We start from the raw sequence: 22,362 nt of genomic DNA, 5'->3' as shown, positions 1-22,362 counted from the left end.
GGGTGGTCGTGGATAGGTTCTCGAAGATGGCACATTTTGTCCCCTTGAAGAAGTTGCCTACCACCTCCACTCTTGCTCAACTCTTTGTTAAGGAGATCTTTCATCTGCATGACATTCCTTCCTCCATTGTCTCTGATCGTGGCGTTCAGTTTGTTTCGAAATTCTGGAGGGCTTTTTGTAAACTTTTGGACATTCATTTGAACTTTTCCATGGCTTATCATCCTCAGAGTAATGGCCAGACTGAGAGGACGAATCAGTCTTTGGATCAGTTTCTCCGATGTTTCATCTCGCAAAATCAGGACAATTGGTCGGATCTACTCCCATGGGCTGAGTTTGCACATAATAACCTTAAGCATTGCTCCTTAAACTGCTCTCCCTTTTTCTGTGTCTATGGTCTCTCTCCTTCAGCTCTTCCTCCAACTGCTGTCAAGGTGGATGTTCCTGCGGCTGACTCCCTGTTTCGGGACTTTCAGAAGATCTGGACAGATGCTCGTTCCACCCTTACTAAGGCTTCTTCACGCCAGAAGGTGGCTGCCGATAAGCATCGTCGCCCTGCTCCCAGGTTCAAGGTAGGGGACTCTGTCTGGCTCTCTTCCAGAAATATCAAGATCAGGCAGTCCTGCCCTAAGCTGGGTCCCCGCTTCCTCGGTCCTTTCAAGGTCAGGGAAATCATTAACCCGGTGTCAGTGAGGTTGGACCTTCCTCCCAGCATGAACATTTCAAGCTCGTTCCATGTTTCTTTGCTCAAGCCTTTCGTCCAGAATGCATTTTCTTCTATGGAAGCACCTCCTCCTCCTGTTCTCTTGAATGGTCATCAAGAATTTGAGGTGCAAGACATCATCGATTCCCGTAAGTCTAGAAGGGGAGTCTAGTACCTGGTCCACTGGAGAGGCTTTGGTCCTGAGGAGAGATCTTGGGTGAATGCTGCCGATACACATGCCCCCCGATTATTGAGGTCCTTCCACAGGAAGTTTCCCCAACAAACCCTGGGAGCCCCCGGAGGGGACTCCTGAAAGGGGGGGTACTGTAACCAGGGCCGCCATCAGGGGGGGACAGGGGGGACAAGCGTACCGGGCCCGGGCATGAAGGGGGGCCCGGCAGCGCTGCATTTTTTGAAGATCCGGGCCCCCCTTACGAGCGCCCGAGCCGTACGTCTTGCCTCTTGCGTTGCCAATGCGGAAGTGCCGAAAAGCCGAAGCCGATGCGCCGAAAAGACCCGAAGTCACGGAAAAAGCCGAAGTCACGAAGCGCCGAAAAGACCCGAAGTCACGAAAATACCCGAAGCCGAAGTCCTGAAGCAGCGCAAAGACCCGAAGTCACGAAAACAGCCGAAATTGAAGTCCTGAAGCGGTGAAAAGACCCGAAGTCACGAAAGGAGGCGAAGTTGAAGTACTGAAGCCATGAGTTCAATCCTACTGAACACCAGTTTGTGTTTTTTTTTTTTTTTTAATCCCCTGGCCACCAATGTATTATTTTAATATTCTATAGGCCCCTGCCACCAATCTTTTTTTTAAAACTTTTTTTTTGGGGCCCCAATTTTTTTTTTAACTCGTAAGGGGCCCCTTGCCACCATTGTTTTTTTTTTTTTTTTTTTTAAATTAATTTTCTTTTTGGTGGCCCCAATTTTTTTTAACTTGTAAGGGGGCCCCTGCCACCAGTTTTTTTTTCAAAAAAAAATAATTATTTTTTCAAATTTTTTTTGGGGCCCCAATTTGTTTTTAACTTATAAGGGGGCCCCTGCCGCCAATGTTTTTTTTTTTTTCAAAAATTTTTTTTTTTTTTCAAATTTTTTTTGGGGCCCCAATTTGTTTTTAACTTGTAAGGGGGCCCCTACCACCAGTTTTTTTTTTATCCAAAAAAAAAATTTTTTTTTTCCAATTTTTTTTTGGGGCCCCAATTTGTTTTTAACTTATAAGGGGACCCCTGCCGCCAATGTTTTTTTTTTTTTCAAAAAAAATTATTTTTTTTTTACATTTTTTTTGGGGCCCCAATTTGTTTTTAACTTATAAGGGGGCCCCTGCCACCAATGTTTGTTTATTTTTTAGTTTTTTTTTAAATTTTTTTTTTTTTGGGGCCCCAATTTTTTATAAGGGGGCCCTGACCATCAATAGCTTTTTACAACTTGTGTGGGGGGGGTTACTTTTTTAGCGCTGATGTCTGTGTGGTCTTTTAACTGCGATGTGGAGTGGGCGGGATATGGGGTGGAGCTTGGTCGTCAGTGTGGGCGGGGCCCAGGGGGCCCCAAAAATTTTGTTGTACGGGGCCCCGTGATTTCTAATGGCGGCCCTGACTGTAACACCCGCCACTGGTTTTGAGCGCCGGCGCATAAGCGCAGGCACGCGTCAACTTGGGCGCCAGCATCGAGGCGCCCGCGCACGTCAAATCGGACGCCTGCGCAGGAATGGAAGCTCGCATACTTAGGAGCAATGACCTCTAATTTGGGCGCCTGGCTTCCTATTGGTCCCTGATGTATCTGTCTTCTTCAGCCTGCTTCTGATTGGTTCCTGTTCCCTTAAATACCTTCCTCTTCCTCCTCACATTGCCCAAGCTGGCTTCAGTTCCTACTGTTCCTGCTAAAGCCCTGGTTGTTTGAGTCTCCTGGTTTTGACCCTCTGCTGTTTTCCTGACCTCCGAACCTTCGCTGCCTGACTCCGACCTCTGCCTGCATTTAACTAAGCCTTAGCCTGACCCCTTGGTACTTCGTCTCTGAAACCCATCTTCTGGAAACAACCTTTGCCTGCACTTGACTACCCCTTGCCTGATCCCTTGTTACTTCGCTCCTGGCAACTCGCCTGGCTTCTCTACCACCTCCGCAGCAGTAAGCCCGGGGCCCCAAAAGAGCGACGGTGAATCCTGGAGCCGTAGAGAGGTTCCTGTTACCATCAGTTCTCCTGGATCAGCTACCTTCCTCCGGGATCCGAGGTAAACAGATCGTTATATGAAGTTTATCAGAGCACAAGTCACATGACTTGGGGCAGCTGTGAAATTGACAATATGTCTAGCCCCATGTCAGATTTCAAAATTGAATATAAAAAAAATCTGTTTGCTCTTTTGAGAAACGGATTTCAGTGCAGAATTCTGCTGGAGCAGCACTATTAACTGATTAATTTTGAACAAAAATTTTTTTTCCCATGACAGTATCCCTTTAAAGTGTTTTCCGGCAAATATCCTGTACCCACAGGTGAAGAATCCTTTGAGAGTTGGAGAGACTCCACTGTTGTGTTCGTGAGAGATTGGACTGGCCCTGAGATGACTGTGAGAAGGAAGATCCTTGAGAGTCTCCGCAGTCTTGCCGTGGATGTTGTTAAATCCTACATGGTTGGTCACCCCAATGCTACTTCAGGTGATCTGATTGAAGTTCTGGAGGTGACGTTTGGCCCTGTAGAGAGCGCTACAGAGATGCTTTATCGCTTACACTCTACATTCCAAAAAGAGAAGGAAGATTTGTCTGCTTATCTTGTGCGGCTAGAACAAGGCCTGAGCCGCGGTGCAATTACAGACGGTGAAATGGATTCTCTGAGAATATCAAGACATCACAATATATAATATATAATGATAACAGTATACTTTTACTGAACTGAAGCACAGATATATGCCTAACATATTGACACTTCCAAATGTATAAATCTGTCCTTGTCCTTTAAGCATCATAGCAAAATAAGCATACTAAAAAGCAAATAATTCACTTTTTACTTTCCTACAGTGAAAATAATGGAAAAAAAACATATCAACTTTACATAGTATTTTTCTATTTAAATGAAACATTTCTTGCATCCAAGTGCTATTCACAAATGTACACATGTACAATATACAAACCTTTATTCAACATACTGAACATTGCTTTATTTTTTTTATTTTTCCAAGAATTCTTGTACAGTAGTATGTTCCCACAAAATAGAACTTACCACAACTGTTTACCAATGCAGAGACAGATTAGGTAAAGGACATGCCACCTTTATGGGCAAAACTCCATGATCCGATGCGGTGTGCTGGGTTGTGCTGTGAGGAAATGCAGGCGGCCAGTCAGAGGGGCAAAAAATAATGTAAGTTAATGAAATATCTCAGCTACAAACTACATGCATCCGACTGAAGACACATTGTGCGGAGTTCGCATCCGACAGTCGGATGCATGTATTTTGTAGCTGCGATGTTTTGTTAACTAACATTATATTCTGCCCCTCTGACTGGGCACCTGCGTTTCCTGGCACCCATTATTTCTATTTGGTGTAGCACAGTAGCGTGAGAGTTGTAGTTATTCTACTCCACTTGTTAAATCTTCCATGTAGCGAAGGCCCTAGCCTGAAGTGTTTTGAGTCGCATGTCACCCATGCTCTAACAACTAGCTGGATATTAACTCTTTTTTGTTCTGCATAGTCAGATTAGCATTACATAACTATATTAGAAACATTTTGTATTTTGCACAGCCAACTATTTACCCAGTTTTTATTTTTATACTGAACAATTAATTTAAAAGTCTCTCCCTTCCCTGACCCTCTCCACTGCCATTTACCCCTTATAACTACAGGCCCACCTCTGCCCCACCCATTTTCCCACCATCTCCATCTCCAAAATTTAAAAAGTTGGTTACACAACTTGCATAAACAGGGAAATAAAAAGAGAAAGGAATAATTTGCAGATGAGAAATTCAAGAAAGATAGGAGCATAGATCCAGCATGTACTAATAATGGATGGTCCGCGGTACCTGCTTGTAATGGTTAGTACAGACTGCACGAACTTAATGAGCTAAATTAATTTGTTGCAATAATTACTGCAATGTCCAGTCTGGGTAAATGCTGAAGAACAAGGATTCCTTCCTTATTTCACATACAAGTAGTTAATATTACTCCTATATCCCCACCTAAAAATGACTTATCAGAAAGGTGCAGCTTTAGATCTGATATCTGCAGACTTACACCGTGGCAGTGGCTTTGTCATTACATCAGCAAACATTTTGCTAGTTTCATGGTATTCACCTGTGTAAGGGATAGTGTGGATTTCTACTGAGAGGAAGGTGGCAGTCTTTCAGGCAAACACTGGTACTGTGTACTCAGGGGACAAGATGGGGTGAACAGCAACCAAATCAGGGTGACAAGATCATGGTGACAAGGGCAAATAATCAAGTTCTAGCAGGATAGGGACAGATCGGGTCAGTCAGGGGCAGACTGGAGTGGGACAGAAACAGTGAATGGCAGGAGCAGGATGGAGCAGGTGAAGCATCGGCAACAGCATGGAGCAGGCATTGAGGCCAGGACTGGAAAAGGATGGAGTGGGTGACTAACAAGAGGCAGGACAGAGTGACCAGGATCAGGACTGGAACAGATGGTACAGGTAAGAACCAATGACAGGATGGAGTGGGTGTAGAGTCAGGGACTAGTAGGAGAGGGATGGTCGGGCAAAGAACAGGTGACAGGGGCAGGACTGTATTTCCTAGCACTCGCACTACCTCCCCCCATTGTGTATCCCCAGTGCTTCCCAGAAAGCGGCTGGGCAGCTTTCTGCCCCTAATATTTTGCTGCCCTAGGCCTGGTCCTTTGTGGCCTCGCCACAAATCCAGACCTGGACAGGGGGAGAACTGGAACAAGAATGGGGAGAAGAACCAAAACAGGAAACTAGGAGCAGGTAGGCTACAGTGCTCCATCAGTAACTAATGCTCAGGCACAGGATGTGAGGGGGGCAGGGCTTATAAAGGGCAGAGTCATCCCTGACTGGATGACTGACTCTAACTAACCAATAAGGTTGCTGTGGCGATACAGGAAAGGTCAGGTGATATATAATGAGCACACTTGCAAGTAGCTTAACTGGCCTAGAAGATAAGGCACAGAGCTAGAAACCCAAAGGTCCCTGACTTTAATTCCAGCAGAACCTTGCTGGTTTATCCACTGGCTTTCCAAGTAACACATGCTACAACATTTAAGGCTCATTTAGTGGGCAATTTTGGCCCTAGTTCAGTAAGTCGTGGCAAATAATCAAATACTTTCACATTAACATACGGTACTTTCAGTGATTAGTTGCTGTGAATAACTGCCCAGGTGCAGATTTGCCCCACTTCCTGTAAGCCATAAGCTGTGTTTCTATGTGGATGAGATAATAAAAAAAACTTGATTTGTGATAGACTAGAATGTGCTGCATGTATGTATATCTTTATTAATAAAGCAATGCAAGGACCCCCAGCGTTGTACAATATATAAAAGTAAACACAGGGAGGATGAGTAACATAGTAAATACAATATATATATATATATATATATATATATATATATATATATAGTGAATAAAGTACCCCCTCTTGTAAAATATAAGGATATTATAAGTTACCGAGGAGTTTCATGACCATATAAAAACACGAGGCCGAAGGCCGAGTGTTTTTATACAGGTCATGGAACTCCGAGGTAACTTCTAATATCCTCATATTTTACAACCGGGGCTACTTTATTTATTATAATACACAAATTTCAGTGAGTCATGTGACCGAAATGACTTCAGAACTCACCGTTTAAAACTGATGACATCAGAACTCACCGTTTATAAGGATATAATTTACAAGATATTCAAGATGTACACAGAGCTTAAATACCATGTGGCAAGAGAGACAGTAGGAAGGAGGTCCCTGCCCCATAGACCATAAAATATCTGTGGGTGGATAACATACAGGCACAAATTGGAGGGGAGTTGAAGTCACATAAATAATATGAGTCCTCATATTCTGTAAGTTTCAGATTTATTTGTGCTAAACTGTTCAAGCTCATGTCCTACTAACTGCTTACAGGATCCCTTTTGTGGAGTTCTAATCTTAGCCCTCTTTTCATTGGGGCCTTCCTTACCAGGTTTTGGATACTATGTTTATTGTTCTATAAGGGAAATTCAAAAAAACTAATGTGGCTTCATCTCTACCTTATCTCTACGCCTTTAAAAATCCCATAGAAATAAATGGAGAGAGGTGGTATTTCACTCCAGCAGACTGCGGTGATTTCTAACTTCACTTTTTGATATATATACCCTACAGTGTTCAAGCTCACACAGACCACCTACCTTTTTGTGTTCCAACGTATCTATTCCAGCATTTGCTATGGAAGGTATTGTCTGTTAACTAAAGATGAGATTTTATTGTAAATGGAAATTGAAGACAAAAAGAACATATACAGAGGAAGACTTGTCCAGAAGTGTTCTTCTGTTGATTTCTTCTTTTATTCTTTAAAAAGCTCCATAGGCATGAGAAGTGTTTTTTGTCCCCAGCAAGCCACCATCTACTTGGCACCATCTTGATCACAAGGCATATCAGCTAAAGCAAGCTTAAATGGATTCTGTAATGGGAATATGTTGTTTACAAAACACATCAGTTAAGAGCGCTCCTCCTGCCCAATCCAGCATTGAAATCTGTTTTTCAAAAGAGCCAACAGATTTTTTTATATTTAACTTTGAAATGTGACATGGGGCTAGACATGTTCTTAGTTTGTCAGGTACCCTCAGCCATGTGACTTGTGCTCTAATACAATTCAGTCACTCTTTCACTTCCTTTTTTCTTTTTTCCATTATTTAAGAAAAAACTTGTCAGGCTGATTATGTGGCCAATGGTTTTATTAGGAACAAGAAAAATACATACAGATTAGGCGACACCGTTGAAGTGGAATGTAAAAGGGGATATTCTCTCGACAAACCAAATGAATCTAGGATATGTACTTTAAATGGCTGGTCTCTTCCCCTGACATGTATAGTTAAGTATACAAATTCGATATCATGTTTAGTAGTTTAGTAGTATTGAGAAAATAATTACTCCCTGATGGGGTGCATTATATGTGTACCAAACAAAATATTCTGAATGAAATTAACATATATATACTGTATATGGTCCAAATAAGCATGCTCAGGGCTTGGGATGATTGTGCTATACATAAACCTGCTCGAACCAGTCTCTGGATTAATTTAGTACTAAAGTTTATTTCAGTATTTTCTTGCTTTCTAAAGAGGCTATTTTCCCTTTTTTGAAACTAATAAATGAATCTTCCAATAAGGGAGCCTTAGGGAGACAGCCCTTACTATAAAAAAAATATTTCCATATCTTAAGATGGCACTTTCTTTCTTTTAATAGGAATGTATGCTCTCATGTTTGTTTAAAAGACCTACTGGTGAATAAAACATCTGAGAGCGTATAGGCCCCTTTTATATTTATACAAATTAAACAAAGTAATTTCCCCTCTCAAGTGCCTTTTCTACAACGTAAACATGGGGCTGGCGCAAAGTGTTAAGCTGTGTTTTGATGTGTGTTGTCATATTCTGTGCACTTTACACTTATCTTAGAGTCCTTGGCAAAGAGAGGTGTTGATAAGAGCACTTGATGCTATTTTTCTTTAGGAAGGTTGTCCTCTTTGGACATTTCTCTAAAGGCTCAAGCGTAGGGGACATTGCTTACTAGGGTCTTTGCTCCTTATCTCTTCACTAGAGATGTCAGCAGATCTATGTATAGAAGAAACATTCGTTTTGTAAACTGTTACTGCTGCTAGGGCCAAAGGGGCAGAAATTAGGCTGATTTCAGCCGTCAAACACTAGCCATATCTTCTTGTCTGCTCACATTGTGTCGACTCCTGCACAAACAGACTTAGTTTTTTGGTAATTTTTGAACTTTGGGGTTAACACCTTTAAGAAATGCAAGTCCTGGTAAGTCCCCTTCAGATTTCGCTACCTGAAGTTCCATTAAAAGGGTAACTAAATTTCCTTTGTTTTTGATAACCTTTCTTAAATATTTTAGGAAATACATTATTCCTTTGAAAAGTGTTAGTCATAGTATTTAAGTCTGTGCCAGATCATTTTGAATGGTTTATGTTGATCACCCTGATTCTTGTATCATGCTCTGCAGACTTGCTTTATAGATATTTGATTAAAACTGAGGTCTATTGCCTCATTGTATGATAGATGTAAGCCTCTAATAGTATTTTAAAAGTATGATCAACAAGCTCTGTAGCCTTCAGGGTGGTTGCTAAAATGTACAATTCTTTTGTTGACTGGCTCATGTCATGCAAAGAACTTGCCAAAGTCCATTGTGGCCTTGTTAACACTAGGATAGGTATGTGGTGGAGTGTAATAATGAGAAGTTGATGTGTAATTAATTTTTGGCTGGTTCATAACATATCGCTTTAACATAGAAGATGCAGCTGTAGGGTGACACATAACTTTGGGTTCTTGGATCACATGGGCATTTCTGAAACTCTGTGTTGTCACCTTTATGCACTTGAGACTTATCACCATCTTATTGCTTGGTGGTATGGTGTTCCTGGTTCAGCTCACCAGTAGCGTGTTGGCTTAATACTTGTGCTAGTGGAGAGTCTATACCCTGCATGAGTGCCGGTGGACATACTCTGAGGTGCACTGCAGTGAATCTTTAGATCGCTGAAATCATAGAAATTGACAGTACTTTACTAACTGATATGAGATCCAGCTTATCATAGCAACTACTACAAAGTGCATTGAAACTCTGTGTAAGGTATACTGAACAATAGCATGTACATATATTGGCTGAATATATTGGAAACATGTTTTATTTTGCATAGCCTATTTACCCAGTTTTTATTTTTACACTGAACAATTCCTTTAAAAGTCACTCCCTTCCCTGACCCTCTCCGCTGCCATTTACCCCTTATACCCACAGGCCCACCTCTGCCCCACCCATTTTCCCACCATCTCCATCTCCAAAATGTAAAAAGGTGGTTACCCTACTTGCATAAACAGGGAAATAAAACGAGAAATGAATGATTTGCAAATCATTTAAACCCTACATTTAAAGGGGTGGTTCAGCTTTAAGGTAACTTTTATTATGTTCTAAAACAGCCAATTCTAGGCAACTTTCCAATTGGTTTTCATTGTTTATTTTTTTAGTTTTATAGTTATTTGCCTTTTTCTTCTGACTCTTTCCTGCTTTCAAATGGGCATCGCTGACTCCCTTCTAAAAAACAAATGTTCTGTAAGGCTATAAATGCATTGTTGTTTTATTACTGATCCTTCTATTCAGGCCTCTCCTATTCATATTCCAGTTTCTTATTCAAATCAATGCATGGTTGCTAGGGTAATTTGGACCAGATTGCTTAAGATGCAGCAGACTCCAGTGGGCGGGTGACTGCAGGGGGCCCTGCAGGGGTTTGGGCCCTGGCCTAATTGCACCCCCTGCTCCCCCGGTAGTTACGCCACTGTTTAGCTGCATTAAAGTGACGGGCCACTGCCGTATCGGTCTGTGTATTTTAACATACCTAGTAGTTTGACCAAAGTATACAAGTCCGCATGGGCATTTTAGCATAAATAACCCCATTGGAATCACATGTAGCATAATCATTGAGTTTCACCTTTGTGTAGGGTGATCGATTGTATCACCTTTTATAATAGAGGCACAGCAAACGCAATTTAAACAGGGGACCGTACCTTTTTTGGGGGCCCCTAAAAATCTCTTTTTACTTTTATTTTTATTTAAAGGGATTGCTGGACAAAGCAAAACAAATGATTTTGCCCTTTTTATAGCAAAACAAAATCATTTCAGTAAACAGTTTCTGCAAGTCAAAATGTTGCAGCGCACTTCCAAGGCCAAATGATCGCTTCCGTTTTCAGTTAAAAGAATCGATAAAAGATTGGACAATAAATGATCGCTTCTGTTTTCAGTTAAAAGAATCGCCTTTATTTGTTACATCGATAAAAGAATGGACAATATGTTGACTTGCAGTGAATGATTGTCCCCTTGGCGACGGACTCGGGCGGCAGCACCCGGTACACAATACTGAAAGCGTAAGCTCATCCTTGTTTATCTATATGCGGGAATAAAGGCTGTTGAAGCTGGTGGCACGGGCAGATTCACCTGTGATAACAATAAAAGCAGGGTTTGGGATATTGCACCCGAACCACCACACTTAAACGGTGAGCAACCTTCGGCCATATTGAGTATTGAAACTGACAGGATTGGGCGATATGGATCTTAACATTAAAAGTCTCTATAAGGGTGCGGGGTCATATATATACATATATATATTGTTTATCATATTTAGAGATAAAGGGTATCCGGTTAGTTGTATTCTTTTTGCTTTTATTTTTATTTGGACATAGTCGGTCTTCTCTTTTTAAAGTTGCAATTTCATTCATAGTATGTAACAAATCCGTTGAGAAATAGCCTCGTTCTACAAATCGATCATATACAATTTGACTTGACTTTTTATAGTCTGTGTCTAAGGAGGTAATGCGTTTAGTGCGTAAAAATTGCCCTTTCGGGATCGACATTTCCACAGTAAATTTTACAGTTTTGTGGCTCAAATTAGCCTCTTGTAATCATTTCTGACATCTCTTGAGTACCCTTCCATATGAGTAAGATATCGTCCACATATCTGAAATATAGAATAATATGTTCACTGTACCTATGTTTCAAAAACAATTTATGCTCTAACTTGTGGACAAATATATTCGCGAATGATGGAGCGACCACCGCACCTATTGAGGTCCCTTGTTTTTGCCAAAAAAACTCAGTTTCAAACATAAAATATTTTTTCTGTAATACTACCGTTAGACAGTCTAGTACAACATACAGTAGTTGGTTTTCTATATTTGTATCCAACAAGGCCTCTTCAACATATTTTATCCCCTCTTCCTGAGGTATGGAAGTATATAAGCTCTGTATGTCTATACTGGCTAATATAGTATTATTAGGAAGGCTGGGCAGGGATGCTAATTTGTTCAATAAATCGTTTGTGTCTTTTAAACAAGTTGTAATAGTGGTCACTATTGGTTGCAAGAAAGTGTCAACAAATTGGGCCAAAGGTTCTAAAATGGACTCCATCCCTGATACGATCAGTCGCCCAGGGGGATTCTCGACAGATTTATGTATCTTGGGTAATAGATATAGGATACGTATCCTTGGGTAATCGGTATTCATACACATTCTTAGGAATAATATTATTGTTATATGCCTCTGTGACCATACAGTCTATCAATTCTTTGACTTTCACAGTACGATCACTCCCAATTAACTCATAGAGGCCCATTTACTAAGGGTCGAATATCGAGGGTTAATTAACCCTCGATATTCAGCCATCGAAGTAAAATCCTTCGACTTCGAATATCGAAGTGGAAGGATTTACCGCAAATACTTTGATTGTACGATCGAACGAAAAATCGTTTGATCGAACGATTAAATCCTTCGAATTTTTCTTCTATTAAAAACCATAGGCTAACATTGAATTTGGTCAGTTTTAGGTGGCGAACTAGGGGGTCGAAGTTTTTTTTAAAGAGACAGTACTTCGATTATCGAATGGTCGAATATTCGAACGATTTTTAGTTCAAATTGTTCGAGTCGAAGTTGTAGTCAAAGCTCGAAGTAGCCAAAAAAATCATTCGAAATTCGAAGTTTTTTTATTTGAATCCTTCACTTGAACTTAGTAAATGGATCCCATAGTGTCCCGGGGCATTAAGTTGTTTATTTGCTTCACCCATATACATTGTGCGATCCATCACGACGGTCGCTCCTCCTTTATCCACTTTTTTAATTATAATTGAATCATTATTTTTTAAGGAGTCTAAAGCATTCTTTTCTTTCAAGGATAAATTAAATGTTTGTTTAGATTTTCCCTGTTTCTCCCATAGTTTCTTTATCTCACTACGAACAACATTATTGTTATTGTTATGGCTGCATGCACTCATACTTGTTGCATCCCAGCGCCAACGTGCACTACACTTAAAGGTTGTTGAGTCCTAGAATAAATGTAAAGTAGCCATTGTCTTGGTGAGACACTTTACTGTTTCCTATGTTTGATTTCAGCCTGCTGTTTTGACCTCTACTACTTGAATTGACCTCCTGTGCGGTACTTAATGTTTCCACCACTTTTTCAAGTACACATACAGGGGACACTTTTGGCATGAAACAATATTTTAATTGCTGTTCCAAGGGAATCATCTACTTGGCCACCTGCTCCTGCGGTGTGCAGTATGTGGGCAAAACCACTCATGCTGCAGGAGTTAGGTTCTTGGTACATCTATCGGCTGCCGAGAGAGGTGATAAAAAATTGGCTATTGCCAAACATATTGTAGAACAGCATGATGGTGTTTCTAGAATAACTTTTCAGATAATTGATAAACTTAAATATAATGTGAGACAAGGAGATCGAGATTAAATCCTATCCAGGATGGAAGTGTACTGGATGTATCAACTTAAAACAATAGACACCTATGGTGGACTCAATCGCGAATGTGAACTGACATGTTTTTATTAATCTTAACATTACACAAAGTTGCCAGCAGAGGTTATTAAATGCACCTGCAAGCCAAGTAAATGATTATGGAAACAAACAAATAAGAATTTCCCCTTTGGGATATGTTGGATGAATTGTTTTGATATGTGCATTAATTGATTTATTGACTTCTTTATGCCTAAGTTTATTTAACTACTTAATTTAAATATTGTACAGTCGGTTCTTGCCCCTCTGTTTTTCGTATTTATAATTTCCCTTTGTTAATTATGTCCATGAACTTTATTAATTTATTATTCACCAATGAATTTATGGAGATTTCTACTGATATGATACTTGAATTAAATGGCAATTTGAAGGATATATGATAGTGTATAGGATAATATGAATAACATGGTTAATACGACTAAGCCCCTTTTTCTCTTGTCATAGTATGTATTCACAAGCTTCTATGTGTTCTAAGGATCAACAAGGTAGGGGTTAATGTTTTTAAAGGGGTGTGGTGTTACCTTTTTAAATGTTCACCTGGATAAACTGAGCATAGCTTTTGAGAAAGTGGCTTAGTCCACGAAACGCGTCAAGCGTGCCTTTGGGATACATGTTCTGCTTATCTTTTTAATGAAGAATCAATAAAATACAGATTTTAATGACTGCTGGTGCTCCGTGTTCAATATATCCACTTGAATTGACCTCCTGCCTGTCTGACCTTGCCTTTGCCTATCTATTCTGGTTTGATGTTTGATTAGTGTTATTGCTCCATTTCTCCACTAGGGTTTAGTCCTGTTACCAGGGTAACAGGTGTAGGAGTGATCTGCCACTAGCTCAGTGTATGCGGGCCCACTGACCTGACCAATATCCATGTACTTTGAATAATAGTCATTTGGGGGGATAGGTCAATTTAAAATTGTAATCTACTAATTCATCTTGTCAGCCAGTTCATGGTTCATCGCCAAATGACGAAGTGAAGGGGAACCCCAACTCCTCTCCACTTCCTTCATTTTTCTGACTGTTGGTGTGCTTTGCATGAATACATACAACTGCCTCAGGTCAGGGCAAGATATTATGCCAGTCAAAGTCAATGGCAATTTTAACTTTAGAAAAATTGAGATTTAACCATAATGGTTGCATGCTGTTGTAACAAGTAAGGTAAGAAAACACAAAGTTACAGATAATAATACATAGAGGCACTGGTAATTGTTATTAAATGATCTATAAAAATCGATTAAAGGAAAACGAAACCCCCCTTAAGCCAAAAGTCCCTAGTGCCCCCCCTCCGCTGGCCCCCCTCCCTGCCTCCCCTTGCACAGTCTTACCCAGAATTGTGTCCCCTCTAGAAATACTGACCGCACATGCAGAGTCAGCACAGCGGAGCTCACGGGGGCCATCATCTGTCACTTCGGTATTCTTCAGGTAACTGTGAATTTAATATAATTGTACTCTATGATTTTTCTTTCTGTTTTCTTTGTAGATAAAATCTGTGACAGACCTGATCTCCAGAATGGAATGTTTTACTCTGGTGAATACTTTCCTGCACGAAAAAATGCTGATCTTTGGTATAATTGTAATGATAACTTTGATCCTGTATACAAAGAAACATACAGGTGGTATACTAGAGACGAGTATGGCAAATCTACTTGCACAGAATATGGATGGAACCCAATGCCAAAATGTTTAGGTGAGTAATATTTACTGGTTTGTATTGATCATTGAAGAGCAGCAGCTCCTTCATGTGCTCTATCATAGAAAGCAGAGGTACCAACACAGAACTGATAGTTGCTCCTTCATAACCTCTTTATAAACTGAGTTTATGTGACAATGTTTAATCAATGGCAAATTGAGAATACAAAAACCAGCAAGAATGGTTTATACATTTTAGAACTTGTGGAGGAATCTGCTTTCAACATCTTTCTTGTAACTCCCTTCTCACTGCTGTGGGCAAAATTGAAGGTTCATCTATAAGTAGACCTGATTGGTGTGATGAGACATCTCATAACACAATTTGTTTCCTTATGTAGAATTGGCATCCAGAAAGTAAAATATATGTTGTGAGTATTAAGTCCAGAAGGAGGTTTGGAGGTTTACTTTTTTCATACCTGGTGAGGTTTACTGCTGTTAATGTAAAGTGAAAGCAATGTGACAGGGACTGCCCAATGCAGTTAAAAGGGTAATAGGTTAACAGGACAAGGAAACCCTAATTCAAATGGGTGCCACTATGTTAAGCACAACCAAGTGAATTAAAGTAAGTCCTTTTTGGACTTTTCTATAGTTTTAGAGGGTGGGGCTTTCTATAGCAGGTCTGGCATCTTGCCTCACTTTTCCAGGCATTACTTGCAATGACTAGGTCCATGCGAGGGATTTCTGGACACGTCAGGTAAGATGGCAAGTTATAGCTATTACTAGTGCCAGGCTTGTAAGAGGGTGAACCAGTTGGTATAGCTGACTTGTGTTTAAAAGTGTTTGAATAATGTGTGAATGTATGTGTTAAAATTGTTGAGAGTGTTATGTGGTTAACTGGTCACGAGGTGGTGCTCCAGGGTAAAAAAGTGTAATTCATTCCCCCACCAGTAGAGGGAGCTCAGAGTGCTAGAGGGTATAAAAAGGAGCCACACCCTAGAATTAATGTCTTTAATGAGAGGATGATGTCAGAGACGGAAGCTCTATTTTGAAGAAGATCTACAGTAAGAAGGAGAGAACGGTAGAACTTAGGATAGAAGATTGTAGTTAGCAGGCACTAGGTGTCTGAGGTAGGGAAGTTAGAATGGGTAGTTTCTTGCCCCACCTAGGAGTGTAGTGGAATTAATTTTCCGCGGACATCCCAGTAGAGAAAATGACGCCCATAGACTTGTATAGAGTCGTGCATCAAAAAAAAAAGGCGCGCGTCAAAATAATTTCGCAGCGCGACAAAATTTTTTTGACGCCCATAGACTTTAATGGGCGTCGGCGACATTTGCCGGCGGTGAATTTTTGGCGAAACGAAACGGGTCAAATTCGCCCATCCCTAATACAAGTTAGGGACCCAGAGTATAGGGATGACAAAGGATAGGGTTAAGGAGGCCTAGGGCAAGAAGAAGGACTACGGTGGATCCCGTTCGGAAAAGTAAAGGGGTGCTGGTCGAGCACCAGATTACTGAGACGGGAAGGCTTGCAGAGTGGTAAAGGGGTGCTAAGGTGCACCGGATTACCGAACTAAGCAGAGAAGAAGTCTGGAATGGTAAGGGTTAGCCCTCCCTAAAATCTGGGATAGGCCCTGAGGAATCTGTGAAGGAAACTGAGGTCAATTGTGGCAAGACGGATGATGTTGCATGTGTGATTGATTGAACATTTTGTGTGTTGAAAATAAAAAAAACATTGTCATTCATGACATCCTGACTATTGTTTCTGTAAGGGATTAACAGCTGGAGGTATCCCCTACAGGCTCAGTATGTTGTTAAATAAATTAGGTGGAGCTAGGCATGACACAATCTAAAGCAAATTTCTTTCTTGGTCATTGTTTATGAAATGTTGACAGTAAGAGCTTATTGTGTAACTAAAGTATTAGTTTAGGAAAGTAAGTTTGAGATCTAAGAGGACAGGACAGACATTGTGTTGGAGTAAAATCACAATTGCTTTGATGGGTGCCACAGTAGAATGCGGTAAACTTGGTAGTATAACTTGGTAGTATAACGAGGTAGGTGAGATAAAGTGACCAAACATGAGGCGATAAATGGTACCCCCCTCGATATCAAGGAGCCAACAGGTCTCCATGGGCTGAGGTTATATATATATATATATATATATATATATATATATATATATATATATATATATATATATATATATATATATATATATATATATATATATAGAGTCTGTACAGTGAACGCACTCCTCCCGGTTCAAGTTATGCTGATGGTGGTGCGTTGGTCAAAGTTCCATATTACAATTCAGTGAATGGACCCGCACTCATTCTCAAAGGTGAAATAAATGTGCTTTTATTCACAGGTTCATTTCCTCCAACGTTTCGGTCCTCACAGGGACCTTGAAAAAGGTCCCTGTGAGGACCGAAACGTTGGAGGAAATGAACCTGTGAATAAAAGCACATTTATTTCACCTTTGAGAATGAGTGCGGGTCCATTCACTGAATTATATATATATATATATATATATATATATATATATATATATATATATATATATATATATATATATATATATATATATATATATATATATATATATTATTATTATTATTAACATGTGTATATATATATATATATATATATATATATATATATATATATATATATATATATATATATATGTAGGGATGTGAAAATCTTAGACTTTACACTTTACAGACAGACACATCCCTAGTTATATGGATGCCTAAAAGGCCCTTATGGGGACCTTGTACTTATGTAACCCCTGTAGTTCACACAGTGTACACCAGATGGCACTGTGCCAGAGTATAAAAGGTTTAGGAACCATGAACTCTGGGTCCATTGCTTTAGCCCAACCAAGCAGGCTGGAAGGGAATGGGTAGTGTCGACCCTAGGCGCTTTGGCCCTAGTAATTAGACAGCTATACTCAATTATTGATCACTCTAGGAGTGATAGAGAGGTTATTTAGTTGAGCAGCTCAAGGCTCCGCCGAGATGATTAGAGGGATTAAGATCCCAGGGTATTACTGACCTGGAGTAAGGACTAGGGATGTCGCGGACTGTTCTGCGGCGAACATCGGCTGTTCGCGTCCGCCGCAAGTTCGCGAACGTCGCGCGACGTTCGCCAATAGGCGTTCGCGTGAAAATCGTTCGACCATTCGACCATTCGACCATTCGATCGCTAAAATCGAACGATTTTCGTTCGATCGAACGATTAAAAATCCTTCGATCGTTCGAATCGGATGTTCGAAGTTCGCGAACTGTTCGCATTTTTTGCCGGCGTTCGCGAACACATTATCGGCGGTTCGCTACATCCCTAGTAAGGACTAAAGTGTTGAGATAGGGATGATAGGAATTCCCCTAGTCTGCCACTGGAAGATATCCTGAAAACTGGGCAATACCCCTCACACGCTGCCAACTCACTCTCTGCTGTGTATTCCCTAGCCTGTAGGGATTCAGCCTATACGTGCTGTGAGTATATGCTTCCTTTATGCTGCTGTGTATGTTCTATGCTCCATTGTGGATCAATGTGCTGAATGAACTATGTGCTATTGTTCAATAAATACTGTTCTATGTTCAACTGTTAAAGAACTACTGGCGCCCATCATTGTGCTATCGCGTATAGTTACAGTTACACTACACCCTGCCTCCACTGCGTTGCGAGGGCTTACCCCTGAGAAAGAGAGCTCATCTGTGGTATCAGCCCACAAAGGAGAGTAGCTAAAACTGCCCTCACGCAAAGCAGTTTACTATAGTGCTACATATACATACATACAATATATATATATATATATATATATATATATATATATATATATATATATATATATATATATATATATATATATATATATATATATACAAATAGAAGTAGGCCTGGTGCATTCAGAACACTAGTCACTGCCCAGGTGCTGGAACAAGAAATTGTACAGTCAATAAAGAACGAAAAGGTCCATATATGTATATATGGCAAATGGAGGACAGCACACACTGTGGTTGAAGTGAAAAAGGTGCTTTATTTTCATATAATGTTACATGTTAATCCGACGTTTCATTCCCTCCTTGGGACCTTTCTCATTTGAGAAAGGTCCCCATGTGGGACCGAAACGTCGGATAAGATGTGTGAATAAATCAACACTTGTTTTCACCTAAATATTACAGAATGTGCTGATCTTCTATTCATTATTCATTTTATATATATATATATATATATATATATATATATAATTTTTGTATTAGTAAAAGTAAAAAAAAATATGTCTCTTATTTTCAGCTTCAGATAAGTAGGGAGGTCTTTGGTTATTCATATAGTCACCACCTCTTTTTTGTCAGATGATGAGGTCAAATATGACAAGCAGAAAGTTATTATTTCTCAATGGGGTGAGATCATTTTTTAAATGGGTCTTGCACCAAGGTTCCCTCTGCCCTTTTTCAACTCCAATTATTTGGTCTATTTAAAAGAGAAGTTCGACCCTTTTGTAATATCTGTATGGTCCATTGTGTGGTGCTGATGTAAATTTCATAGTCATAGAGGTTTCCCCTTCAAGAATTGAATAGAAATATATATTTTGGGCAACAGTGGTTGTGCCACTGGATTTTAGTATAATACTTCCCATGCAGTTGAGGCAATTTTCTGACATTTTAACATAAAAATACTACCAATAGTGTACAGGCTAATGACAATGTTTAGAATAACCTGAGAGAATAACAATATAAGAAATAAACAACAGAACTCAGCATAACTACACACGAATGGTACAATCTGCAGGATTTGAAGTTTTGAATGAATAACTAGTTTACAAACTCCAATGGAAACCTTGGGGTGATTCAAAAGATCACCCCTAAAAAATCTTTTGCCAATTTGTTGCAATTAAAAAGGTTTTATTTGTAACTCTATACAGGTACATGAATAAAGGCCCCATAGTAATTTACTGTAGTTACACAGGATAAAGGTCTTCGCTATTTTATTGTGGCTTTAGGTTACTTGCAAATGTTAATTGAGATCAACCATCCCAGTTGGTTATGCCTATTGCACTGGGCTGTTAATTTAAGAATCCTCCAGTGTAATTCTCCATCTAAAGTGGCCCTAGACACTATGAGATTTATCCAGCGTTTTAATCACTGTAGTGGCCCCATTTCATGTTATCAAAAATGTTGTTATGTAGCCCCATTTGTATTTAAACTCATGTGCATGCAAAAGAGTGGTTGTTGTAGCAAAGTCACATTATTTTGTATAGTAGATAAATCAACAGGATTAAGCTATTATGGCTTCAAGTACTGTGGACGGGCTATTGTATGCTTTAGATACTGTATGCCCTGTGTAGTCACTAGCTCTTCTTTTAGCTCCTTTTTATGTGATGAATGTGTTCCATTAGCATTATCTCAGTTGGAGTTAAAGGAACAGTAACATCAAAAAATTGGTGTTTTAAAGAAATAAAAGTATAATGCAGTGTTGCACTGATACAACTGTCAAAGGAGAAACGACTCAGGTTACACAGCAGATAGCAGATAAGCTCTGTAGAACATAATGGTGTTATCTGTTATCCACTGTTTAACCTGTGCTATATAGCCTTTTTTAAATGTCTGCCATTGCTACACAGTAGCTTCTTTATATGAACTATAGTAGTGTTTCTGAAACAAACAGATCAGTTTTACCAGTGAAGGACAACAGTGCATGATATTTTCATGTTTTGTTACTGTTCCTTTAAGGTGAGATAGTTCCCTGCCTTTGGAAGTCTGTGGACCTTGTCTAAAAGCCTTTCTGGTTTAAGGGAAGGGGGTAGCTATCAAACTCTACAAATATTGTAACAACTGTTTGAGCTAGACTGATTTGAGGGAGACCATTCACCATCATATTATGAGAATGATCCTCCATGTCTTCCATCATTTGTTAAAGAGATGAAGTCTCTTCCTCAAGAGATGTAATGAGGTTGATCACTTTGTTATGGAAGTTCGCCATTTCCCCCATTTTGTAAGTGCAATGATCTGTTACCAAGTTTTAACCTTCATTCAACAACACACTTCACAAGAGAAAGATGAACTCATTTTCACAACCTGATATATAAAAGAATACGCTGTTAATACCTTACTCATTGTATCATGCTCTCACCCCAGAAACATAAACTGTAATATTCCCATGGTCTTACACATACAGTATAATCACATTTTAACAATTTTGTGGTGAAGCATGTTAGCCAAAGGATAGACTCCTAGGGGCATATTTCCCAAAAAATGTATTTATTTCAGAGCTCATGACAGTCTGTCAGAGTGAAATTCCTCCACTCTCAATTCAGTTCTATGGGATTTTTAAGAGTGTATTTATCAAAGGGTGAGTGCTGACCTGCCAATTGATAAATATGTTTTTAAAAATCCCATAGAAATGAATAGAGAGTGGTGGAATTTCACTTTGGCAGACTGTCTTGAGCTATATTTTCACTTTTTGGTAAATATACCCCTAGGAGTCTATCCTTTGGTTAACATGCTTCCTCACAAAATTGTTAGCATGAGGCTACACGATGCCTAACCACACCAGAGCATTCCTAATTAATATAAACCCTGAAAATATTGTTGCAAAACATTTCCATGAGTGTACCTGAAGTAAGAGAGTATACTTGAGTGCTATTTGTATATAAAGTATCACTCTAGGTTTCAGAAGGTAAGGACACAGGGCATATTTACTAAAGGGTGAAAGTGAAAATTTGGAGTAACTTCACCAAAAATTAAGATTCCCCTAAACGTCGCCAATTTAGTAAAAGGAAAATACACCAAGTTTTGGAGAATTAACTTTGCAGTAGTGAAAATTCATGGCTCTTCACCAGGTGAACTTTCTCCGGTGAATTTTCTCCAATTTACTAAAAGTATGTTTTTTCACCAAGCGAAATTTCTAGAGGTTCAGGCTGGCAAAATAGCATTATAAACATAGAGCAGCTACTTTCATTATCAACATCGCCCTTTCCTTGCTAATTTTCTCCATAGTGAAAATTTGCGAGTGAATTTTTCCCCACTACAATTGTATCTGAAAAATTTTCATTTTAATTTCTCTTGAAAAGGTTTACATATGAGTTTTAGACGATCTAGATATACAGTCATTGAGGCAAAGTTATCAAAGAGTAAAACTAGGGCATGCCACATTCTTCCACCTATATGTGATTTTACAGGCAATTGTATAAAAAAAAATCCCATAAAAGTGAATTTAAAGCAGTAGAATTTCAATCTGGCAGACTGTGGGGTGCCCTTTTTGGCACTTTATATGCCCCTTTGTTCTGGTGTATCCCTCAATTAGCAAAGCAAGGACTTCACACACTGAAATTCATGGAAAAGGGGTTTACCCAATATTTATTTTTTCCACTAATTTCAGTGTGTGCGGTTCCTGCTTTGCTGATTGTAGTACCATTGTGATACCACACCAGGTGTCCAGGGAACAAAGCACTACCACCATATTATGACTGCATGTAGTGTGTGGGAAGTCTTTACACACATTGGACTGTTTTATCCCTCAGCCACACACCACACCAAGGC

General features: G+C 39.7%; 1 protein-coding gene across 3 annotated transcripts in view; it reads left to right on the top strand.

The window, feature by feature from the left end:
* Positions 1-22,362, top strand: part of LOC121403083 (coagulation factor XIII B chain-like) — a 117,279-nt gene that overhangs the window by 6,976 nt on the left and 87,941 nt on the right. For all 3 annotated transcript variants that reach the window (XM_041590627.1, XM_041590625.1, XM_041590626.1), the window contains exon 2: positions 14,674-14,880. In XM_041590627.1, coding sequence (XP_041446561.1) covers positions 14,674-14,880 — 207 coding nt within the window. The remainder of the gene's footprint in view (positions 1-14,673; positions 14,881-22,362) is intronic.

Source organism: Xenopus laevis, chromosome 4L (assembly GCF_017654675.1).
Source record: "Xenopus laevis strain J_2021 chromosome 4L, Xenopus_laevis_v10.1, whole genome shotgun sequence".
NCBI lineage: Eukaryota > Metazoa > Chordata > Amphibia > Anura > Pipidae > Xenopus > Xenopus laevis.
Note: the sequence above shows the minus strand (reverse complement) of the source record. Positions and strands in the feature narration are given on the sequence as shown.